This window comes from Diadema antillarum, unplaced genomic scaffold (genome assembly GCF_040938485.1).
Source record: "Diadema antillarum isolate AM-2024a unplaced genomic scaffold, OU_Dant_1.0 seq00002178_RagTag, whole genome shotgun sequence".
Lineage (NCBI taxonomy): Eukaryota > Metazoa > Echinodermata > Echinoidea > Diadematoida > Diadematidae > Diadema > Diadema antillarum.
Window position 1 is genome coordinate 1 of NW_027272816.1, and position 20,915 is coordinate 20,915.

The 20,915-nt window shown below is 38.9% G+C and overlaps 1 protein-coding gene across 1 annotated transcript; it reads right to left on the reverse strand.

The window, feature by feature from the left end:
- Nucleotides 1-10,811: 10,811 nt before the first annotated feature.
- LOC139714158 (casein kinase I-like) lies at nucleotides 10,812-20,551 on the reverse strand. The gene is made up of 3 exons (XM_071625875.1): nucleotides 19,998-20,551; nucleotides 17,085-17,191; nucleotides 10,812-11,002 (listed from the first exon to the last, which is right to left on the reverse strand). Exons 1-3 carry the CDS (start codon nucleotides 20,160-20,162, stop codon nucleotides 10,855-10,857), a joined length of 420 nt encoding a protein of 139 aa, XP_071481976.1. The 5' UTR covers nucleotides 20,163-20,551; the 3' UTR covers nucleotides 10,812-10,854.
- Between the last annotated feature and the right edge of the window lie 364 nt (nucleotides 20,552-20,915).

Here is a 20,915-nt window from a genome sequence, read left to right on the forward strand (position 1 = left end):
GCAAACTTCGGCGAGGGCCTTTACTCATTGTTTTATTTCCTCTGTTTCTCATACCTCGTTTGGTACGATTTCTTTTGTTTAATGTCACTTTATTCGTTCCCTTTGTTTCGAAGTACCGGTATGTAAAAATTCTTTCAGGTGTCTCTCTGGTTACAGCTCGTTATTCCGAAGGTTCGTTATTCCGAAGGCTCTTTATTCCTAAGATTTGTTATTCCGAAGGTTCATTGTTCCGAATTTCAGATTCGGATTAACCAATCTTCGGAGTAACGAACCTTCGGAATAACGCCACAAACTTTCGGATTAACGAACCTTTTTCATTTTCGGATTAACGAACCTCTAGGTATAGGGAATTTGCGTGTCTGCGTCTGATTAACGACCCTTCGGAATAACGAACCTTCGGAATAGCGAACCTTCGGAATAACGAACAGCACCCGTCTCGGTTACTGCACATGTATTTTCGTAACGGCGATTTCTCCAATTTGCTGTAGTACTGCATATTTCGAAGGAAGTTCGATCCCAGCCTCTTCGGTGTGCTGTGTGATATTTTGTAGTGTTTGTGTTGTTGTCTGAGAGGTTGTTGGTACTTTGTGATTAGTTTGCTTAAGTGTTATCTCGAGTGATGATGGTGGTCGTGTTCCTAATTTTGATACGAAAAGGGCCAAGCGATGGTAATGATATTACTGATGCTGGTGTAAAAGACAGCTTGTTGAGCTACGTGTCCTCCGTCTGATTTCATTTCTCCCTCTTTCACTCTTCTTCTCTTCCAATGAATGATGGGAAAAATACATACACCTCACCTTCGTTAAGTTAAAACTAAATGTTCATTACCAGCAAAGGAAAAAAAAATAAGGGGAAAAACACGAACGGATTGTATGCGGTCGAACCTTATTTAATTTTCGAATGAACGAACCTTCGAAATAACGCCACAAAATGTTCCGATTAACAGACCCTTTTTCATTTTCGGATTAACGAACCTCTAGGCATAGGGAATTTGTGTTTCGGCATGTTACGACACCGAGATAACAGTCCATGTGAGCACCTCTCCAAGTTTACAGCCAAGGGACTTTGAAAGCTGTCGTGCGTGTCTGTGGGTGTTAAGGTAAGTTAGTAATCGACGCTGAAAATTATCGAAGAGTCCGTCGACGTTCAATCGACGAGGGAATTGCAAACCCAACGGCTGCTTATAAGGTACCACCAAGATAGGAAAGAATGAATTTTATGAAAACCAAAACAAACGAATGAACACGAGTGTGAGCGCTGGTACCAAGGTATGTTGTGATACACATCGATAATAACATTTTATTGGTGATGCAGTTATGTTCCCTATCTATATACATTACTTTTTTGTCTTAATACTAGATGAATGATGATACTGTTGATTCGTGAATGGACAGAGAAAAATAAATCGTGATGAATGAACAGTCACTGATGCCAACATGTGAATGTCCAGACCCCCTTCTTTGATGAACATTTTAAACCTTTTCGTATTTAATCAGTGTGTATATAAAGACGAAATTTAGACGAAAAGTTTAATGACATAGGTTTAATACAGAATTTAAAACTGCTGTCATGAATGTGACAGCTTTGTAGAGCAGATCTATATCAGCAAGATGATGTTCTCTCTTTGAAAACAATGGTTTTATCAAGAATTACAAACAACGCACCAACGCGCGCTGGAAGATTAAATACTACGTTAGTATGCTTCATGATGATGACTACAATCGGCCTCGTATCTATACTTGCCACTAAATACAACTGTACTTAGTGGGTGCTGTTCGTTATTCATTATAAAGTAAAGAATGGCATTATAAAGTACAAGTGTATAAAGAAATTCGGCATTTTATATCCTTAACTTTTCCACAGCTGCGTGCAGTCACCAGCTGTCCGAAATACTTCCACAATCCCCTTTTCCGTTTCTCTGTCCAGCGTGCAGGCACTCTCTTTATTTCTTTCTTTCCCTTCTTCCCTTAAATGTGTGTGTGTGTGTGTGTGTGTTTTTTTTTTTTTTGCTAAGGGTATTCCTTTCAATCGTATCCCCCTCAGTTTAGTCATGCCATGTTGTTGTGTCTCTGTTCTTTGTTTCATTTTGTCTTATTTCTGTATTATGTACATGTACTTGTACTTACAACAAGTATTTTTGAAGATATTTTAGAGTGGTCCACAATCTACAAGCAATGCTTTTTAGTGGACCCCTCAGTTCTCATTTTTTTATCCTTCAAACATAACTTTGTAATTCCAGTATGTGTGCATATCTTTGCAAGTTTGTTGATTATCATTGATTGTTATACTTTGTAATGTATATAATTATGCTTATGATTGAATTTGAGATTTACTTTGTGTTATGTTTTGTGGAATGAAAGAAAAAAATGAAAATGAGAATGAAATGAATCAAATCAAATCAATTCAAAATTCAGAAGGTTCGCTATTCTGAAGGTTCGTTATTCCGAAGGTTCGTTGATCCGAAATACGCAAATTCCCTATATCTAGACGTTCGTTAATCCGAACATTTGTGGCGTTATTCCGGAGATTCGTTAATCCGAAAATGAAATTCGGGAATAACGAACCTTCGGAATAACGAGCTATAACCTACTTAGTAGCACGTAAGGGACTATCACAATTTGCTGAAGGTCTCAAAGAACGCATTTAAGAGAAGAAAACGAATCACGTTTTACTTCCAAATCCGTAGTATTTAGAGTAACTTTACGCTTCATTAAGACATTGTAAGATAATGATTAATCTTCTCTTCTTTGTTTGCCAGTACAGTTTAGCGCTTTCTATTCATTAAAAAACAGCAGTCGCCATATCAGAGAGGGACTCCTCGGGACGCATGATGACGCAGTTAAGCAGAAAGCAAAATAAAATGTGATGTGTGTATGCTGTGGCGACGGACATCCAGTCGCTGGTAATCCAGAATGCGTCCGGCATGCAGGCATTCTCTACTTCATTCCCGGTCCACGCATTCTGCCTGCACTGAGAATGCCCTATTGTTACTCCCCTCAGCCTTGTGAATAGAGGCATTCCGTCGTATTCCGAGAATGGGGATTATAAAATCCTCTATTCAAGGCGTCCGGAATGCGTCCGAGAATGCAGACGCGTTATACTGAAACCATTCATTCACGAAGAATGATAGCGGCCTCGTGCACCTCTACTATTGTCTTTGACCTTCAAAAGAACTACACGCCGCCCTGTTGCGTTGTGAGAAAGAAAAGTCGCGCCATTATACACGTTGTGTTTCAGTGTGAAAAAAAAAATGAGTGAAAGTGTCTCTGGAAACTGATTTCTAACACAGAGATTTTGTTTTTATTCGATTTTCTGTATTGGTATGTTGGTTAATTTGTTTTTTTACGATATAATACTCGTCGCCTAAAATTGCGTTTCGTACCGCAGTTCGATACATTCGTATTTTTTCTTGCCAGATTGAGACGCCAACCCTGTTGCTAGGAGGTACCTACCAGGTATACCGTCAGGTCTCGATACTAGCGGTGGCCCGGGGCCATCAAAAAACGCACGTCGGGCACCAGAATTTCATATACAAACTGTATGAAGATTTTGGTGGACCGATCGGGCCACCAAGAAAAGTCGGATGTTTGCCTTTATACTTTTGGAAATGAACAGCGCTAACAATCGACTCCATAAGATGCTAAAATAAATGTCGGATATTTTGTTTTTATTTTCGAGAAATGAATAACGGTAATATTCGACTTTATGATACTAAAATTAATATCGGGTGTTTGCTTATACTTCTGGAAATGACTACAGTAAGATTTAGCTTCCTAAGGTGCTAAAATTTATGTCAGATATCTGATTTTGCGTTCGGAAATGAATAAAGATAACATTCGGCTCTGGTAGATGCTGAAATAAATGTCGCATGTTTGCTTTTACGTTCGAAAGTAAATAGCAATAACAGTCAGCTCCGGAAGATGCTAAAATAAATGTCGAATGATCCCTTTGACGTTCGGAAATGAATAACAATAAAATTCAACTCCGTACGACGATGAAATAAATATCTGATGTTTGCTTTTATGTTCGAATCTGTAGCAATAACATTTACCGCCGAAAGATGCTAAAATAGATGTCGGATATTTGTTTTTAATTTTGGGATATAAATAACGGTAATATTTGACTTTGAATGATACTAAAATAAATGTCGGATGTTTTCTTATACTTTTTGGAAATGAATCACAGTAAGATTCAGCTCCGTACGGTGCTAAAATTAATGTCGAGTATTTGGTTTTGCGTTGGGAAATGAATAAGGGTATCATTCGGCTGTGGAAGATGCTGAAATAAATATCGCACGTTTGCTTTGACGTTGGGAAATGAATAATAATGATATTCCACTCCGGACGATGGTAAAATAAATGCCGGATGTTTGCTTTTATGTTCGAAAGTAAATAGCAATAACATTCGGCCCCGGAAGATGCTAAAATAAATGTGGAATATTTCCTTTAACTTTCGGAAATTAATAACGATAATATTCAACTCCGTACGACGATAAAATAAATGTCACATGTTTGCTTTTACGTTCGAAAGTAAATAGCAATAACATGCAGCTCCGGAACATGCTAGAATACATGTCGAATAATTTTCCTATCTGTAATTTGCCCGTTTGCTTCATGGTTGTGAGGGTAGCTCGTTAGCCACGCTGGTCTGTAATTTCATAACAGCCCTGTCGCTTTAAAAACGCTTTGTAATACATTATAGGTCCTGCAGTATAAGATCAGTAACTTGTAATCATTCGTAGTGACGTAGAATGCGTTTGTATTGTAGCATCAGCACTGATTTTCATATTATTATTCATATCAGTTCAATTCTGTTTGATCCAAATCCGGTTAATTTCACATGATCGGCATTTGAGGACAATTTATGGAACTGTGCAAAAGTATAGGAGACAACATGCTCAGCAGACGATTCCTCCTTTTGATTCCCCTCTCCCTGTCTCATTCCCTCTCAGCTCACTTTGATCTTTCCTCTCCCCAGCCCACCCGACAAAGAAGAAGTTCGGTACAATACAAAAACAAAAACTAAACTAAACTAAAACTAAAACAAACAAACAAAGGAACATGTGCTAGCTGAATAAATGGGAATGATACCTATGCCCCAGCCAGGCAAAGCTTGTGGAAATTTCCATGAAAGCAGAGTGGATCAATCAATAAGTTAGTGTTGCCTGCCAGCAAAGGAATGCGCGTATGCATTCCTTCACACCCCACCCTTGTTGTAAACCACGTGTAGATATCAATTAGACAGTCTGGCCTGGGAGTGGGAGTGAGCCAGGGACATGTCTCTAGCACTAGTCTTGAGTAAAAGCCCCTTTTGAGTTCCTGTAAACGTCATATGATACTGTTTTGTCTTTCTTTTCGCCTAGAAAAAAAGCATATAGCGAACAGACCTCACCTCCCTGATATCATAAATGTTCACGTAGCCATGCAAAAGGATTGATTTATTCCTTCTCGGCGAAAACTGAATTAAATGTCCTTTGATAGAAAATTCGAAATCTAGCATGCCTGTATAAAGACTACCTTGGTTCCTTCGCAATACCAGGCCAGCTAGAGATCCAGCCACATGTTCGATCGTTGAGAGCTAGCGAAGGAAGCAAAACGGTGAGCTAGTAGCGTCATGTACGTATACAAAATGCACCTCATTGGTGAAAGCGTGGGGCTGATGGAATGCATGCTAGAAGACAAAGGTTGTGAACCCTGGTAAATTAATCCTGTTGGTAGTGTTACCGTTAGGTTTTAACAGACAATAGAGAGATTAGACAAAGTCACCCTTATTGTTGATGCATTCTCAGTTTCATTCCGGAATGCCCGGCTTATTTCTAGGCCCTGTTAAGCTGAGCATTCCCAGGCGACGGCCGGAATGGGTATAGAATGGGCGCATTCTCGAGTGCATGCCACTGAGATAAAAGGTACAAAGTGTATTCCGAACGCATTCTGGAATACCAACGAGTGGATGTCCGTCGTGCCTTGACAGTAACAAAAGTTGTTGGGACCAGGGCTCGCTGGCCCTGTGAGAGATTTGACTTGCAACTGCAAATAAGTAATACAGTTTTGCCTGAAACTGTGCGTTGAATTAGAAACAAACGCAAATTGGCATTGGATTAGTCAAGGTTGCGTTCGATATTTTCCCTACGAAATCGAGCGTCCGCTTAGCAATGAACTTGCTTGTCGCTCTCGGGCGGGAACTTGCATGTGTTGATGCTTTACCTCTCACAACTACTGAAATTTCCCAAGCTCAGTGCTTAGATTATGTGCACTATACCACACGCTATATTATAACACAATACTTAATGCGTATCGGGGATTTTCGGAACGATATCGGGAGTTGTAGCGAACGAGTAGCGCGAAACAGTAAATTCGCGATTTTTGTAAGCATCGGGCAGCAATTCTACCTTCATACTTAATGCCGAATTTGGTTCGAAACTGCACTGCTGAGGAGCTGAATCATGTCAGAATTCATTTCTGTAACCTAGAAAATCAGTAAGTGTAATTTTCAGGTCAAAACAGTGCGTAGCCCCAAACCCTGTTCTATTGCTGATGGCTTCTCCGCTTCGTCTGCTAGTAATATGTAGCACTTTCTATTCCATTTGATTAGCGAAGGTTGCGTTCGATATTTGCCTATACGGAATCACGCTTCCTTTTAGCAATGAACTTCCTTGCGTTTAAATGAAAATTTACGTACGGTGCGGGGACTTGCATTTGATGTTTTAGCTCTCACAAGTCACAGCTGTGCTTCATAAAATTTCATCTCAAGCCCAGGGCGCAGATTGTGTGCCCAAGTATACTCGGACGCTGCACTACGTACACGCACGCGTATCGGAGATTCGTATGAGTAGCGAGCGAGTAGCGCGAATTAAACGGTAAACTCGCGATTTTTTAAAGCATCAAGCAATAGTATATTTATGGCATTTCCTCTAATTGCCGAATTTGGTTCGCAGTTGCATTGCTGAGGAGTTGAATCATGTCACAATTCATTTCTGTAACCTAAAATACATTAATTATTTTGCACATGTATCAGTAAGTGTAATTTTCATGTCAAAACAGTGCGTGGCCCCAAATCCTGGATTGCCGATGGCTTCTCCGCTTAGCACTAGTAGTAGCACTTTAGTTTTCTATTCATTACGAAACAATAGTCGCCATTCAACGAGGGACGCCTCGAGACGCATCGGGACGCATCGGTAGGGTAGAGGGAAGGAGCTTATTTCGCGGACGCAGCGAGACGGCCACCAGGTAAGCTCCTTTTCGTACATGCAACGGTCCACTTGTGAGGGCTCGTCTTTTACAAGTATACTTGGGAGTTAGCCGACGCTTTGCGACGCTCGGCGGCGCCCGCCGACACGCAGTCTAAACTAGTGACTGTACGCCGTCGCTAACCGTCGCTGGGTGTCCTTTGACGTCGGAAATTGAAAGAAATTTGCAGAAGCGTCGCACCGCGTCGCTCGCAGTCCCTACTTTACCAGGTGCGCCTTATAGGCTGTGATGTTATTTGCACAATAATATTTACTTGGTTTTCAAAGCAAATTCCATTACGGACATATTTTTTGATGACTCGTGTGATGCATTTGTACATAGGATAGTGGATTATTAAACATCCTACAAATGAAGTGCAGTTGTAGGTTTCTTCATTGTGAATTTGACAAAAGTCTTACTTTGATTTCTCTGTGTAAACAACATTTGCAAAATTATAAAACGGAAAAATTGTTGTTACAAATTACTAAGATTGTTATTTCAATATCAGGATACTTGTTTAAATATGATTTTCTGACATTTAAACTTTTGTGACTTTAATGTCTATCAGAAATTGAATAGTGTGAATATACTCACAGATTTGTTGCTGTGATCACACGATTTAATTCAAACAACTTAACTTTCCTTTTGACGCGAAAATGATCCTCGAGCATACCACACAAACATGAAAATACATAATCATCATTACAGGTCTGGTACAACTGATAGCAAATTAGTGTCACATTTATCAAAATGGAATTTATGCACACAATACATGTACATGTATGTACACTGTACGTCAACTATTGCCGTATACGCCATATATTTAATATTTAACTTTTTTGGTTAAATTCATGATCTTGAAGTACAGTAATGCAGAGCATGTATACATGAACTTACCGTTGCACATGTGCACATCGTATTCATGTCAAGATCAGAGTTGATGATTTCACATGTTATTCAATCTGTGAATTATTAGCACCTGACTCATAAAATTGACAAAAATTAAAAACTTCACTATATACATATATATTGTGTATACCGGTACAGTACTTATTTGTGCATGATACAACACTCTGAACCAGTTTTTCCATGACATGCAAAATGAGAACATACATTATACACTGTACATTGTACATAATGTGTACATGTACAGTGTACATAATCTAGCCAGTGTCCACATAAAGAAGTTTTAAAAGCTGGGTAAATATGAAGTAAAAGCACAAAGAGTGTGCATGACTCATTTCACACCGCTAGAAACTTTGAAGGGCAATCTGCCAAGGAGTTGATTAATATGGACAGAGAGGTGAGACATCAGCTGCTAGCTGTCATTGGTTTTGCTGCAGGTTTTGCTTCACACATTGTGTGCAATCATCATCCCTGGCCACAAGGATGGTGGAAACACCAGTCACAAAGCACAACAAGGACTTCTCCTTGAAAGATACAGAACTGGTAACATTGCTCTGAAATATAGAATTTACAGTTAGCCTGTTTGGATTTGTTTGTTTTTTGTTTTTTGCATGGTTCCTGGTTGAATATCTGCCTTGAACCCATAAAATCTTAGAAGTTAGTATATCAGGTATTTGGTAAAGAGGCACGCTCATGAACAATTTGAGGTTATGTGATTTGTTTAAAATATGTCTTTAGTTCAGCTTTATGGACTGGCAGCTTCTCTTCCTTTAAGTGTGTTGTACAATGGTATTTAAATATCAATACACTGTACCATATCTACAGCCTTGATAACTACTGTAATTGCTGCTGAACACATCATAAATTATATGCATGATGCACACGCCTAACATAATCTAAAGTAGTTGTGCGGCTTTCACATCACATTGCACATTGTATAAAATCAGTATGCAAAAATGACTATCACTACAGATGACAGGGTATTCCAGGGCGTTTACAATTATGTTTTAAATGTGCGCATGTACAGTATCGTGAGGTAAAGACTGAACTTTGTTACTGTCTTTGTTTGTGACGGTACCGTACATTTGGAGGTACGGTGTAGAGACATGATACATGTACAAACTCGCGTTTAGGGCTCTTTATTTGTCTTTATTAATATTACTCATAGTGACAATCAGCTTAAACTGGTAGATCCTTCTCCTACAAGCAAGTGGTGCGACTGGCCAAATCGTTGATGTACGCCGACCTTGTAAATACTGTATGTACGTGCAGCCAGCACATGTTTTTCTCTAGGAACATCCGACAATCCTGGTCAATCTTGAGAGGGTAAAGTAATTCACTGCAATGTTCCTAAAGTTGGTGTGATACAGGTACTGTACATGGATGGCTCTCTGGCATGACTATCAAAGCGGCAGAGTACAATATGACACTGAATTCGGAAATGGATTAATCAAATCTAACATAACCAACCAATCTTACAAACAGTCAACCTTTTCATGCAATGGCTCAAATACTGAAGTGCAGCAATATAAGCCCTATGTACATACATATGGGCTGTACTCCAATGGAAAATCAGCCGTGGCATAGGAGTGAATGCCATTAGAAGATTCAGTAATACAAAACACCAATCAATGATCATCCTTGTCCTCCCCTCCCCATTCTACACTTAATTAGATATCAAATAGACAATGAGGGCTTTGTTTTGGAAGTAATACACCCATCTAAACACACACACACACACACACACACACACACAACCAATCACACTGTATACATGTTATAATATAGCTCTACTGTATAATGTATGTACCTAAAGGTCTACTAATTAACGATGTAATAAAACAGTTTCTTCCCGTGGCAATGCTGTATGAGCCACTGGTGCGTATGTTTAACAGGCCGAAAAATTCCTGTATATCAGTGGCCCTGAGCTGCAAAGCAACATTTGAATGAGGATGACCCTAAACAGACCTACAGCTGAACGAATGTTAAAAAAAAAAAAAAAAAAAATTGGTTGGCTTCATACTCCTCACAGAGATATATCACACAGAAAAATTTCATAAGAATGAGAGCAGGTCATATCTATACAGCTGGAGAAGGAAAATATACAACAGAGATTTATACTGTAATTATTTATGCAGCTTATATGTAATAAAGTCAACCAACTGACATACTTATGGTATGTTTTTGTATAACATAGTGTTCTTTGACAAATACAAAATGACCCTCATTGCAAAGTACAATGTACCTGAGATGTCTCTTGTCTTTTGGAGTTATCTTAGTGTTTAAATTTGACACTTTCCTGGTTGAATTTGTGACTAAGAGCCACACTGATGAAATGACAAAGAAGTAATTCTCGGAGGAAAAATTGTGATTCCCAAACTCAGATAAAAATTAAAAACACACTTGGGTTATGGGCAATATTTTGCTTATTTTGTGAAAATATTGGTTTACTTGCAAAACTTGCAAAAACGAAAACATTGTGAAGTATACCACGTGCACTGTCGTTAATAAAATAATGCAGGATGATCTGCACTCAATATCGCATATTCCTGGACTGGAACCCTACTCCAATCATGAAATTGCTCTGCCAGAAATCCATGAACAATAGTGATAAGATTATGTCAAACACTTCTCATTCACAGCATAAATGGTAAAATTTCAGATTTTTCTTTCACCTTTAACCACTGACATCCTCCAGCTTTACTTCCATTTCAGAATAATCTTACATGTGACCCATACATACCTGATCAGCCAGCATGAGGACGGTCTTCATTGTGAACTTCCTACCACAGAAGTTGAATAGGTCCTCAAGACTGGGCCCAAGTAGTTCCATGACCATGATGTTGTAGCTGTGTCCCTGTCCAAACCACCTATTAGAGAATCAAAATGAAATCACCAATGACATTCACACTGGAAGCACAAAGTTTAAAGGCATAATTTACCATTTGCAGAAGAAACAAAAACCCAGCATTAGTACTTTAAAATAGTTCTAAAATGTGAGTTAGGGATAGAAACAACCACTGTAAAAATTTGAATCCGTATTTATCGATGTTAAGTATTGTTAAATACACAAAATGTGAACAACAGTTATAATAAAAAGGTTTCCAGACTAAATCGTCTACAGTTATGGTTTAATGAGAAAAATACTGATACGTCCTTATATTTTAGGCTTTATTGTAAAAATTTTATATGGTAGGATGTTTTGTGATGCAACAGACCTACACATATATGCATAAAATGTGATATCTTGAACATTTTTTTAAAATCACTGCTCCAAAAGGTAAACATGACCTTTAATAGGAAAGTTGCACAATTTGAATTTAGATGAAAAGTCTCAATACTACACATTTTCCAGAAGAAATCAAGCAACAAAAAAAAAAGGTTTACCCTAATAAAAGCGATTTCATGAAATGCAGTAAAAGGCCAAATGCTTCTTTACAATGTGAGTTCACTCTGTGCAAAAATGCATGTAATATACAAATGTACAGTAAGTGGTGGACAGTATTGTACAACATATAACCTATTAACATATTCCACATTGCAATGCGAAATTCTAAGCACTGATGTTGATGATTATCAAGAAATTCCCAACAATGTTACTGTTTACTCAGTCAGCATCTTATATCAGAAGACCACACATAATTGTACATTGCAAGTCTATGGTGGAAATTATCATAAGAGTTGTACACTAATCATACATTGCATGACTCACTTGCATGGCAAGGATATTTCTTTGAATACCATCCAACACAATAAAACTCAGGGTTCTCGCCAGGAATTTCTTCACGCTTGTCGGCATTTATGCGCGCTGTTCTGGGGGTGGGTACGGGCGCGGAAGCCTTCGCGGAAGCCTTCGCTAATGCTCAATACAACACAGATGAATCGCCGCTAAAATGCCACTAAATGCGACATTTTCACGGAGATGTAATGAACGTTGTGAGGGGCATATTCTCACAGACACAATGCAGAAACTCCATACATTTTGTTAGCGGCAGTTCCTAAATAATAAATGAAAGAGAAGTAGGTGCCGATGGTGGAGGTTCCGATTTCTTTTAGGCCTTTCCTGTTTCACTGTTGCAATAATTAGCCGTCTCTGCATCGCAACTACGCGCGCCGTGTTGCTTTCTCGCCGTCTGCTCGACCACGTGGTAGGCCTATTGCATGCAGATGCGCGAGAAGCGATCGAGAACTTTCGGGACATGGTTGCACTTTCCTTTCTGGGTATACTGCGGTAGTTTGGCCGTGACATCAAAGAGATATCATACAAAAATGTAATGATGGTCATTATTCCGAAGGTTTGTTTAATCATAAAATGAAACGATTCATGAGTACTTCGAAGGTTTGTAATCGAAAACAACAACAACACCAAAGGTCGGTACTACAGATGAATGTTCAAAATAAAACTGTTTTCGTTCGAAGATTAACAAACATTTTTTATTTTTTATTTTCCGATCAACGAACCTTCAGAAAGGAATCTATCATCTATCATCGTGATTGCTTCAGAATAAGAAAACACCCTTTTGGGGCCGTTGTTGTATTCCGAAATTATACTGGCAGAACATTCGAAATAACAAAACTGATTTCGTTTGGATATAAACGAATATTTTCTCCTTTATAATGTTTCTATTAACGGTCATTCAGAATTAAGAATGTAGAGTATTATTTTGCCATTATTCTTTCGGAGTAACGAACCCTGAGGGTAAGAAAACTGAAACCGTTTTCATTTCTTCTTTATCGTTTTCCGATTAACGATCGTTCAGAATTAAGAATCTAAAGTATTATATCGTTATTCTTTCGCAGTAACGAACCTTCAGAGTAAAAGAAAACTGTAACCGTTTTGGGGCCGTCGTTTTATTCTGAAATTTCACTGACGGAAACGTTCGAAATAACAAAACTGATTTCGTTGTGAAATGAACGGACATTTTTTAAAATCATTTTTGGATTAACGAACCTTCAGAATAAGGAATATAGCATTATTTTTTCATTTATCTGTCGGAGTAACGAACCCTAAGAGTAAGAAAAGTGCAACTGTTTTTTGGGCAGTTTTATTCCAAATTTCACTGGCAAAACGTTTGAAATGAGGTACTGATTTCGTTTTGAAATTTACGGACATTTTTCTTTATTCAATTTTCGGTTAACGAACCTTCAGAATAAAGAATCTATTATTATTTCATCATTACTACTTCTGTCGGAATAACAGACCCTTAGAGTACGAAAACACGCTGTTTTGTGCCGTCGTTTTATTCCGAAATTTCACTGGCAGAACGTTCGAAATAACAAAACTGATTTCGTCGTGAAATGAACGGACATTTTTTCTTAATCATTTTTGGATTAACGAACCTTCAGAATAAAGAATCTAGCATCATTTTATCATTAATCTGTCGGAGTAACGAAAAAAAAATGAATCTTGGTGGCGATAACTGATGCTGGTGTAGAGAAAAACAAAGACAGCTCGCTCAAAAGATGCTTCCTTCTTTCAGTTTATTTTCTCCCCAATCATTCCTATCGTTCTCCTCCCATGAACCCCTGCCATGCAGGGACGATGAACAAAACAAAATGTTACCGATGCTGCAATGAAAAAAAAAAAGAAGAAGAAAGAAACACGTCCTCAAAGCAAATTATCTACACTTTTCAAGTTGAACAAATTGATGTTCGTAATGAAGAATAAAAAAAAGCACGACCTCAAGCAGTGGGGAAACTTGATATCATGGCTTGTGGAAATTTCCATGAAATTTCCACGAAAGCCAGGTGTCAGATAAAGAATGTCGCGCGTACTGCCACCTTGCTTCAGTGGTCGTAAACAGCGTGTACATAGCATGTAAACCAACTGGGAACATTGATGAATGATCATCATTTATTTTCTGCCCGTGAAGGCCCCCTAACCCACCTTTTAACAAACCCAAGCCAGAAGCACGTGGAGCATTACGTATACGTTGAACTTGAAAGACCATCATGACAGAATTACTATAAATTTCGGCCCGGAGAAGGAAAATGGAATATTCACGAATGACGTTTACAAATCCATAGAAATTGAAAAGGCTAAAATGGAACGCATGGCTTTTTAGATTAAAAAAAAAAAATAACCCACTGAAACTACCAAAACCTAAATAACAATTTGCATTTGCTTACTCCATCGCAAGTTCTTTTTTCTTTTCTTTTTTTAACGAAAAATGGAGTTAATTTTCTCTCTGCGGCAATGCTTTGAACGCATCTAATTTTGCGTCATTGCCGATGGCCAGCTTCCTAAAGAATTGATACGAATCCTTTCAAATATACGAAACAAAGTCTAAAGATCCTGGATCCTGGCGGTGAATTTCGGTGGTATTATAATTCCTGCTCACTATCAAAATTTAATCATCTGTTCATTGCGCCATTTTACCGACCAACTGTTCCTGAAAATTTCATCCTAATCTGTTCCCAAATTTTGACTTATTTTGCGAAAAAAGAGACAGACAGGCAGACAAACTAACAAACAAACCAAAGCAGCCAAAAAAAAAAAAAAATACAACCTTTGGCGGAGGGGGGCATGCATTTCATATCGTTTGTTTTTGCGTAACCCGACAACAAGCGTGACAACAAGCGAGCACGTGTCAGCCTTCCTCAGCCTCCTTCGGCCTCCAACCCTCTCTTTCCGTCCTCTCTCTCCCTCTCACAATACACTGTACCGTTGTACACGCACAGGCGGCTGTAAGTGGCCGGCTGGGTGCTTGTGCATGTGTGTGTGGATCCCAAATCAGAGCGCATGTGAGTGAGCAAGTGTGTGATGTGGTGTGTATCAGCAGGGAGGTGAGACCTCCCTGGTATCAGCTAGTACGTCGCTCTGTTGAGCCGCGTTGTTGTGATAGGTGCGATGACTGCGTGGGTAAATTTTTGCACTTGTATAAGTATGTAAACTGCTGCTGCTTTCAACATCTAGCTTCTTTTCTAGCCAGATAATAAAGACTGAAAAAGGCGAGAAATTGGTCCGAACTTAGCTCGTCAAGCAAGTTACCCTTGTCGGCAAGTTCACGCGTGGTGTTACCCTTGTCGGCAAGTTTTACCCTTGTCGGCAATTGCTTCTTCAAACCGCACGCTTGTCGGGGCCGACAAGGGTGATATACGCTGGCGAGATCCCTGTTTAACTTCATTGCAATATTAATTTCTCTGAAAGGAATTAGTAAAATTTTACGAGCACATCAGTTATCTCAAAATATGATTAAAACCATATAAAAATTATGGCAGTTATAAATTTGGGAAACTATGTTAATTTTTTCAAAACAGTTCCAGAGACTCCAACCCAAAGCACCTTTTGATCTGGAGATTCTCCCACCTGAAACCCCTAGCAAACGGGAGACTCCAACTTGATGTGCGCGAAGCACACATCACGAGCGCAAAGTCCCTTGCGGTCTAGGGTTCATGCTCTCTCGCGCTATTTAAGACTTATTAATTTTTTCAACATACAATGAAATTAAGTAAGAAATCATTTCAAGCGGGAGAAATTAAATCTCAAGCGGGAGAACGGGAGATTCTGCAAAAATGGGCTTTCGGCGGGAGATCTCCCGTTGAAAGCGGGAGATCTCCCGTTGAAAGCGGGAGAGTTGGAGTCTCTGCAGTTCTTGAACAGTGCAAATGAATAAGCTTATGATGTCATCACCTCACAATTCTACATTGATCTCGAACAAAATAATGACATAAATGCAATTTTTCTGTAATAAAAATGTAAAATATCATGTTATTCGTGGCTGAATTTGTTCAAAATAATAGTCATTCAGATACATCGTGTATTACATGTACAATGTAGGTTTTGAGACTGGTGCATAATTGCGTTTTTGAAAACATAAAAACCTGAATATGATGTGAAGATTTTGTGAACAAACTACATGGCAATTTGTAAGGAGATGACATCACCTCACTCATAATTATGCAAAATTTACAGACTGTTTAAGAAGTGTTTCATGGAAATTAGTGAAATTTTGCAATTTCATAACTTCATTATTCTTATCTGGTTTCTATCAAATCTTCACTGTCATGCATCTGCAGACTGACTGGAATTCACTTGAAACACATGCCATGGTGACAAGTGTGATGAGTAATCACTGAAATACATGCACATAGACTGCCCTATGTATATATGTGCAAACATTTGCACGTTAGTCCAAGTCTGACATAAACAAACAAGTCAACACCAACATTTTGCAGAATTCAGACATGTTATCAGTGCTATGCAACTTAAACATTACAGGAAAGAAAATAAAAAAAAACATGAGAGAATCATAAGAGGAAGTTATTACATTGTAAGAGCTGATCAAGAATTAAAAAATTGAAGTTCCTATGAAGAAATAATGTGATTTCCAGACAGACAGAAAAAAAACCCTACATATACATATACACAATATACATATGTACAAGTGTATATAATCAATACATAAAAGAAAAACCTACAGTGGAAGAAGAGGCAGTAAATTACATGTATATTTTGTTTAAATGTTTATGTGTGTACTTATGGGTGTATACATGTAAGCTTGGAAGTTAAGTATGAGTGTGACTGCATTATAATAAGTGTTTATTCAAATAACATGAATAAGTTTTCTAATGGGAGAACAGTGAGTTTGCTTTTTGACTGTCAGCAGTGGATGAATTGGAACAAATCCCTTTCCATGAGAGAACAATGGTATGAGTCAGCTGATCAAGGATACATGGAAAAACTCATGCAACTTACCATGTTAATCATAATATCCACAAAAGCAGCTCCTGCTTTTAATATCATACTCATCACAATCTCACTATTTTCATTATCCATATTCTAGAAGCAGCACTACATGAATCTGATGACAGAATGAATAGATTGCTTCTTTTATCAAACATGATAAAAAGTACAGGACTCTTGACTTGAAAATGTACATGCAGCTTTGTGATGCCTAATGTACTGGTGTATCATGTGTCTGAGTACAATGGTAATATCCATCCACTTACTTCATTGTTGGAATACCAGGACCTCCATGTAGTATTTTGTACAACTTGCTTTCATACAGCAGTTGCGGGTGTCTTGCCTTTTCTGCCTCCAATTTGACAGCCACTTCCTGTAAAGAATTAAAGCAAACTGATGAGTTTGTGTACATCTGCTTGGTAGCTTATGTAAATATCTTTAATAATATCAATCAGTGGAATAGAATCAATGCCTTGTTGTCAAACTGCCAACTTAGAAAACTAAGATGTTAGATACAGCACACTCTGCTCATTTGGGCACTAAAGAAGTGGACACTCTAAGCACATCCCCCCCCCCCAAAAAAAAAAAAAAATGTTTCAAAGTGCTCACTACAATTACACGAATAATGAATAAACAGGCAAACTCTTCAGGTTTAAAGAAGCACATGTTTTGATAAAGTTTGTGATTTCCAATTTTCCTTTTGACACCTCAAGCGTTATCTCCAGCCAGCTACACATTGATGGGGTTGTTTGGAATTGAAAATAAAATGTCAATACTTCACAAGTTATCATCCACAGCTACTGTAGTGGTCATGATATACCGTATGTGATGTGCCGCATGCCGGTATGCCCCACTATAGCCCCGGAGACACGCCGCTCTGCGGCGGGGTCCTGGCGGCTACCTCGCAGTTTCGTTCAAGTGAGAATCACGAACAACTCCCTATTGCCACATATACGGCAACTTCACAAATAAACCATAGCTAAATTTCTATCATAAACACAGTGACAATAAAAAATGAAATATACACTACCCCATTGCCTTGTTTCTTCTCACCAATTTATCTGGAAACTGCAAAATTTTCCACTTTTTTTAGGAGTAAGCGGCCTACCCTAGTGGAGAGGTTTGCTGCTATTTTGAACGTGTATATCCATTTGTACGCATCTACGCATGCGTGAATAGTGACGTCACCGTTACGGATGCTCAAGGATATGAATAATGCATCATCGCACAGTGCATATAAGGTGAAATGAATATGCATCATGTAGCGAGCGATACAGCTGTCAATGGACCGACTGAATGCATGCTGTGCGCATGTGCAAGTGATTGTGAGTTTTAGTGAGCATCGGTGAGCTGAAGATATTTGCCTTATAAGACAGCATTTTCTGCATCATAAGCAATGAAATGCATCAAACAGTCGCCGATGTGAATCATTTAGGTTTAATCGACCCATGTAAGTATTCCTGGTAGTTTTTGTTGAAAAATTAAGGAAATACAGCGCCGGAACGGCACCCGTTTGGTACAACATTAAAATTTCGATGCCAAAACGGCGCAGCCCCAACACTGTACGTTGTACGTTGGGGCTGCTGGTCGCAGTTAGCCCCACTATTGTTCTAGCACCTATGAATATTGGTTACAATTCTGTGTGCAAATCAGTAATTGTACTGTGGGGAGGGAGGACTTAAGGTTCGATTTATGGTTGAGTAGTGGGATTGCACTTTCATCCTGGATAAAGTTGTTCCTGTAAGAAATTGCTATGTCTACTATACTACTATGGAATATCTCTTGCTTGTGTGTCATAAATTCTGATCTTTAAACATTTAAAAATGTAAGCCTGGAAATTTCAGCTCAAGGAGTGATGTTGTGAATTCAGCTCACCATGCTTCATCTGTGTTTGTCGTATGTACAGTTAACACAAGTGTTTCGTGTACACGTACATGTAGGTGCACCATTTTCCTTTTTGTAAAAATTAATGCAAACTTAGTGAAAATTAACTGGGTATCGTCAGCAGGATGCTGTCATTAACAATCTTTAACCACTCAAACCACTATTCCACTCCAGAATCATTAAATTAGTCACTCAGACTCAGCACACATGTCCACACTACTAAAATCAAACATTATTCTTTGAGTAATATTCCTTTTGTGTTCCTTTAAACTACAAATGTACAGTTGTATGGCTTCTGTACCAAAATTTGACCAAGCCTCTGCCCAAATTTGACCATGCCCAAAATAGGTAAGGCCAAGGGTAGGCCTATGCCCGCTACAGAGAATCTAGAAGGTAGTATGATAGCCCTACTACTATCGACCACCCTCTTTAAAACTGACCGCGTATTAATTGGCGCACTGAACGCTTAATAGTACGCACTTCACTGCGCGCAAAGCACGTAAAAATGCATTGGCTTCGACTGTTGATGAGGATGGTGTGGGAAAACGCGAAAATTCACTGTTCATTAATGGTTTTAATCAAGGACAAAATTTCGAATGAATATTTTCACTGAATCGTAATGTAATGTCTATGGAAGTTTCTAAAAAGCTTCGGCTGCAACACGGTATTCAATACAACTCGGTTTGTGTGCATTGTCAATGCAAAAACAGCGGTCGATCTCAATAAGGAGTGTTACCGCGGGGAGCTGAAACGAGGCCACGCAAGTTTGACGGCGATATTTTTGCACTGAAACTTCGAATCGAAAAGGGAACAATGGCATTTGATAGAGCTGGATTCTCTCTATCACGTAGGTCAAGTTTTTTACGTGAATTTCAGTGTTAAATATTCTTATCAAGCAAATAAACATTAGGCGGTCGATGAGTAGTAGGTCCAACCATACTAACATTAGTAGAAATTTATATCATATCTATTGGAATCTGAAACTTTAAGTGACACTAATCAATGTTGCACAAACAAAAGATTTCGTAATCTCATTGTTCATTGCGTCTTCGCTTAAAATAGAACGCTTAATGATAATCCAAGAATAGATTTACTAAGACGGATCATGGAGTTTGTGAATTTTAATGAAGAATACAAAGTACAATTAATAATACATATGTTCGTGAATTCCATTGCAACAGTATTAGTAATCTTTACAATGAAAATCAGTTTGACCATGGACACTGAACAGTCTGAATTGAACACTGCTCGACACAAGTTTAGTCAGCAAGCATTCATTCAAGAGTGACGCTTACCTCTCCATTTTGAGTGTTGATCCCCAAGTAGATGTCGCCAAACGACCCACTTCCTATTTTCCTCACAAGACGGTACTTATATTTGTCGCTACCAACTAAGAATTCACGTCCAGACGATTGGCATGCTCCTGCATGCAAACCTGCAGCTGAAGGCGCAGCCGACATGTTTTCTCCCTAAGATTGCGCCTATCTATGCAACTGAGACTCTACCTTTATCTACAGGAATACTGAAATGAAAAGCACAATTTTGACGGTGTTTCACCCGGTTTCATTGCGGATAAACATCACACTACATTTCTATCCTACCAATAAAATATCGTTTGAAAGCACAGTCATTGTACTTGTTGATAAATCAACAAAATCGGTTAACAACAAAAAGTACTTCGCCGCTTTTCCTGGAATATGATTACTGCACAGCTATGTGTAATGTACGTATCATTGGATCACATATAACACAGTACATATACACAGTCCACGGTGGTGTACCCGAGTCTCGGATCTAACGTTATGGTTCCCCAACGTTATCAATCGCACGTCGATAGACACACCATACATTACAGTGTATGTGTGCGTACGTACCTTGCCTCACAACAGCATCCTACAACATTCTGTGAAAAACGCATACCCGTAACCGCACGTTTGATATGCGTACGCGTACGTACGCCCTCTGAACCTACCCAGTACAATGGTACCTGCAATCATATTTTGGATACCAATCACGAGAATCCGCGCGTGCGGCCGTCGGACGACACAAAGACTTTGACCTCTTTGCTGTTCACAACAAAACTCGGCTCCCTTCGTATTGCATTATGGGACAATAAGAATCCAATAATTGTAACCAGAGCAACTTGCCCACGGAGAGTAACGCCCTTTTGGGCGGGGTCGATACGAGGAGGGGATAAGAAGGGTGGAACGTGA

Coding starts and splice junctions, on each gene's coding strand:
- LOC139714158 (XM_071625875.1), bottom strand. CDS start 20,162: ATGTCGGCTGCGCCTTCAGCTGCAGGTTTGCATGCAGGAGCATGCCAA. Junction 17,192..19,997: donor TCAACACTCAAAATGGAGAG/GTAAGCGTCACT, acceptor AATTCTTTACAG/GAAGTGGCTGTCAAATTGGA. Junction 11,003..17,084: donor CCTGGTATTCCAACAATGAA/GTAAGTGGATGG, acceptor ATTCTCTAATAG/GTGGTTTGGACAGGGACACA.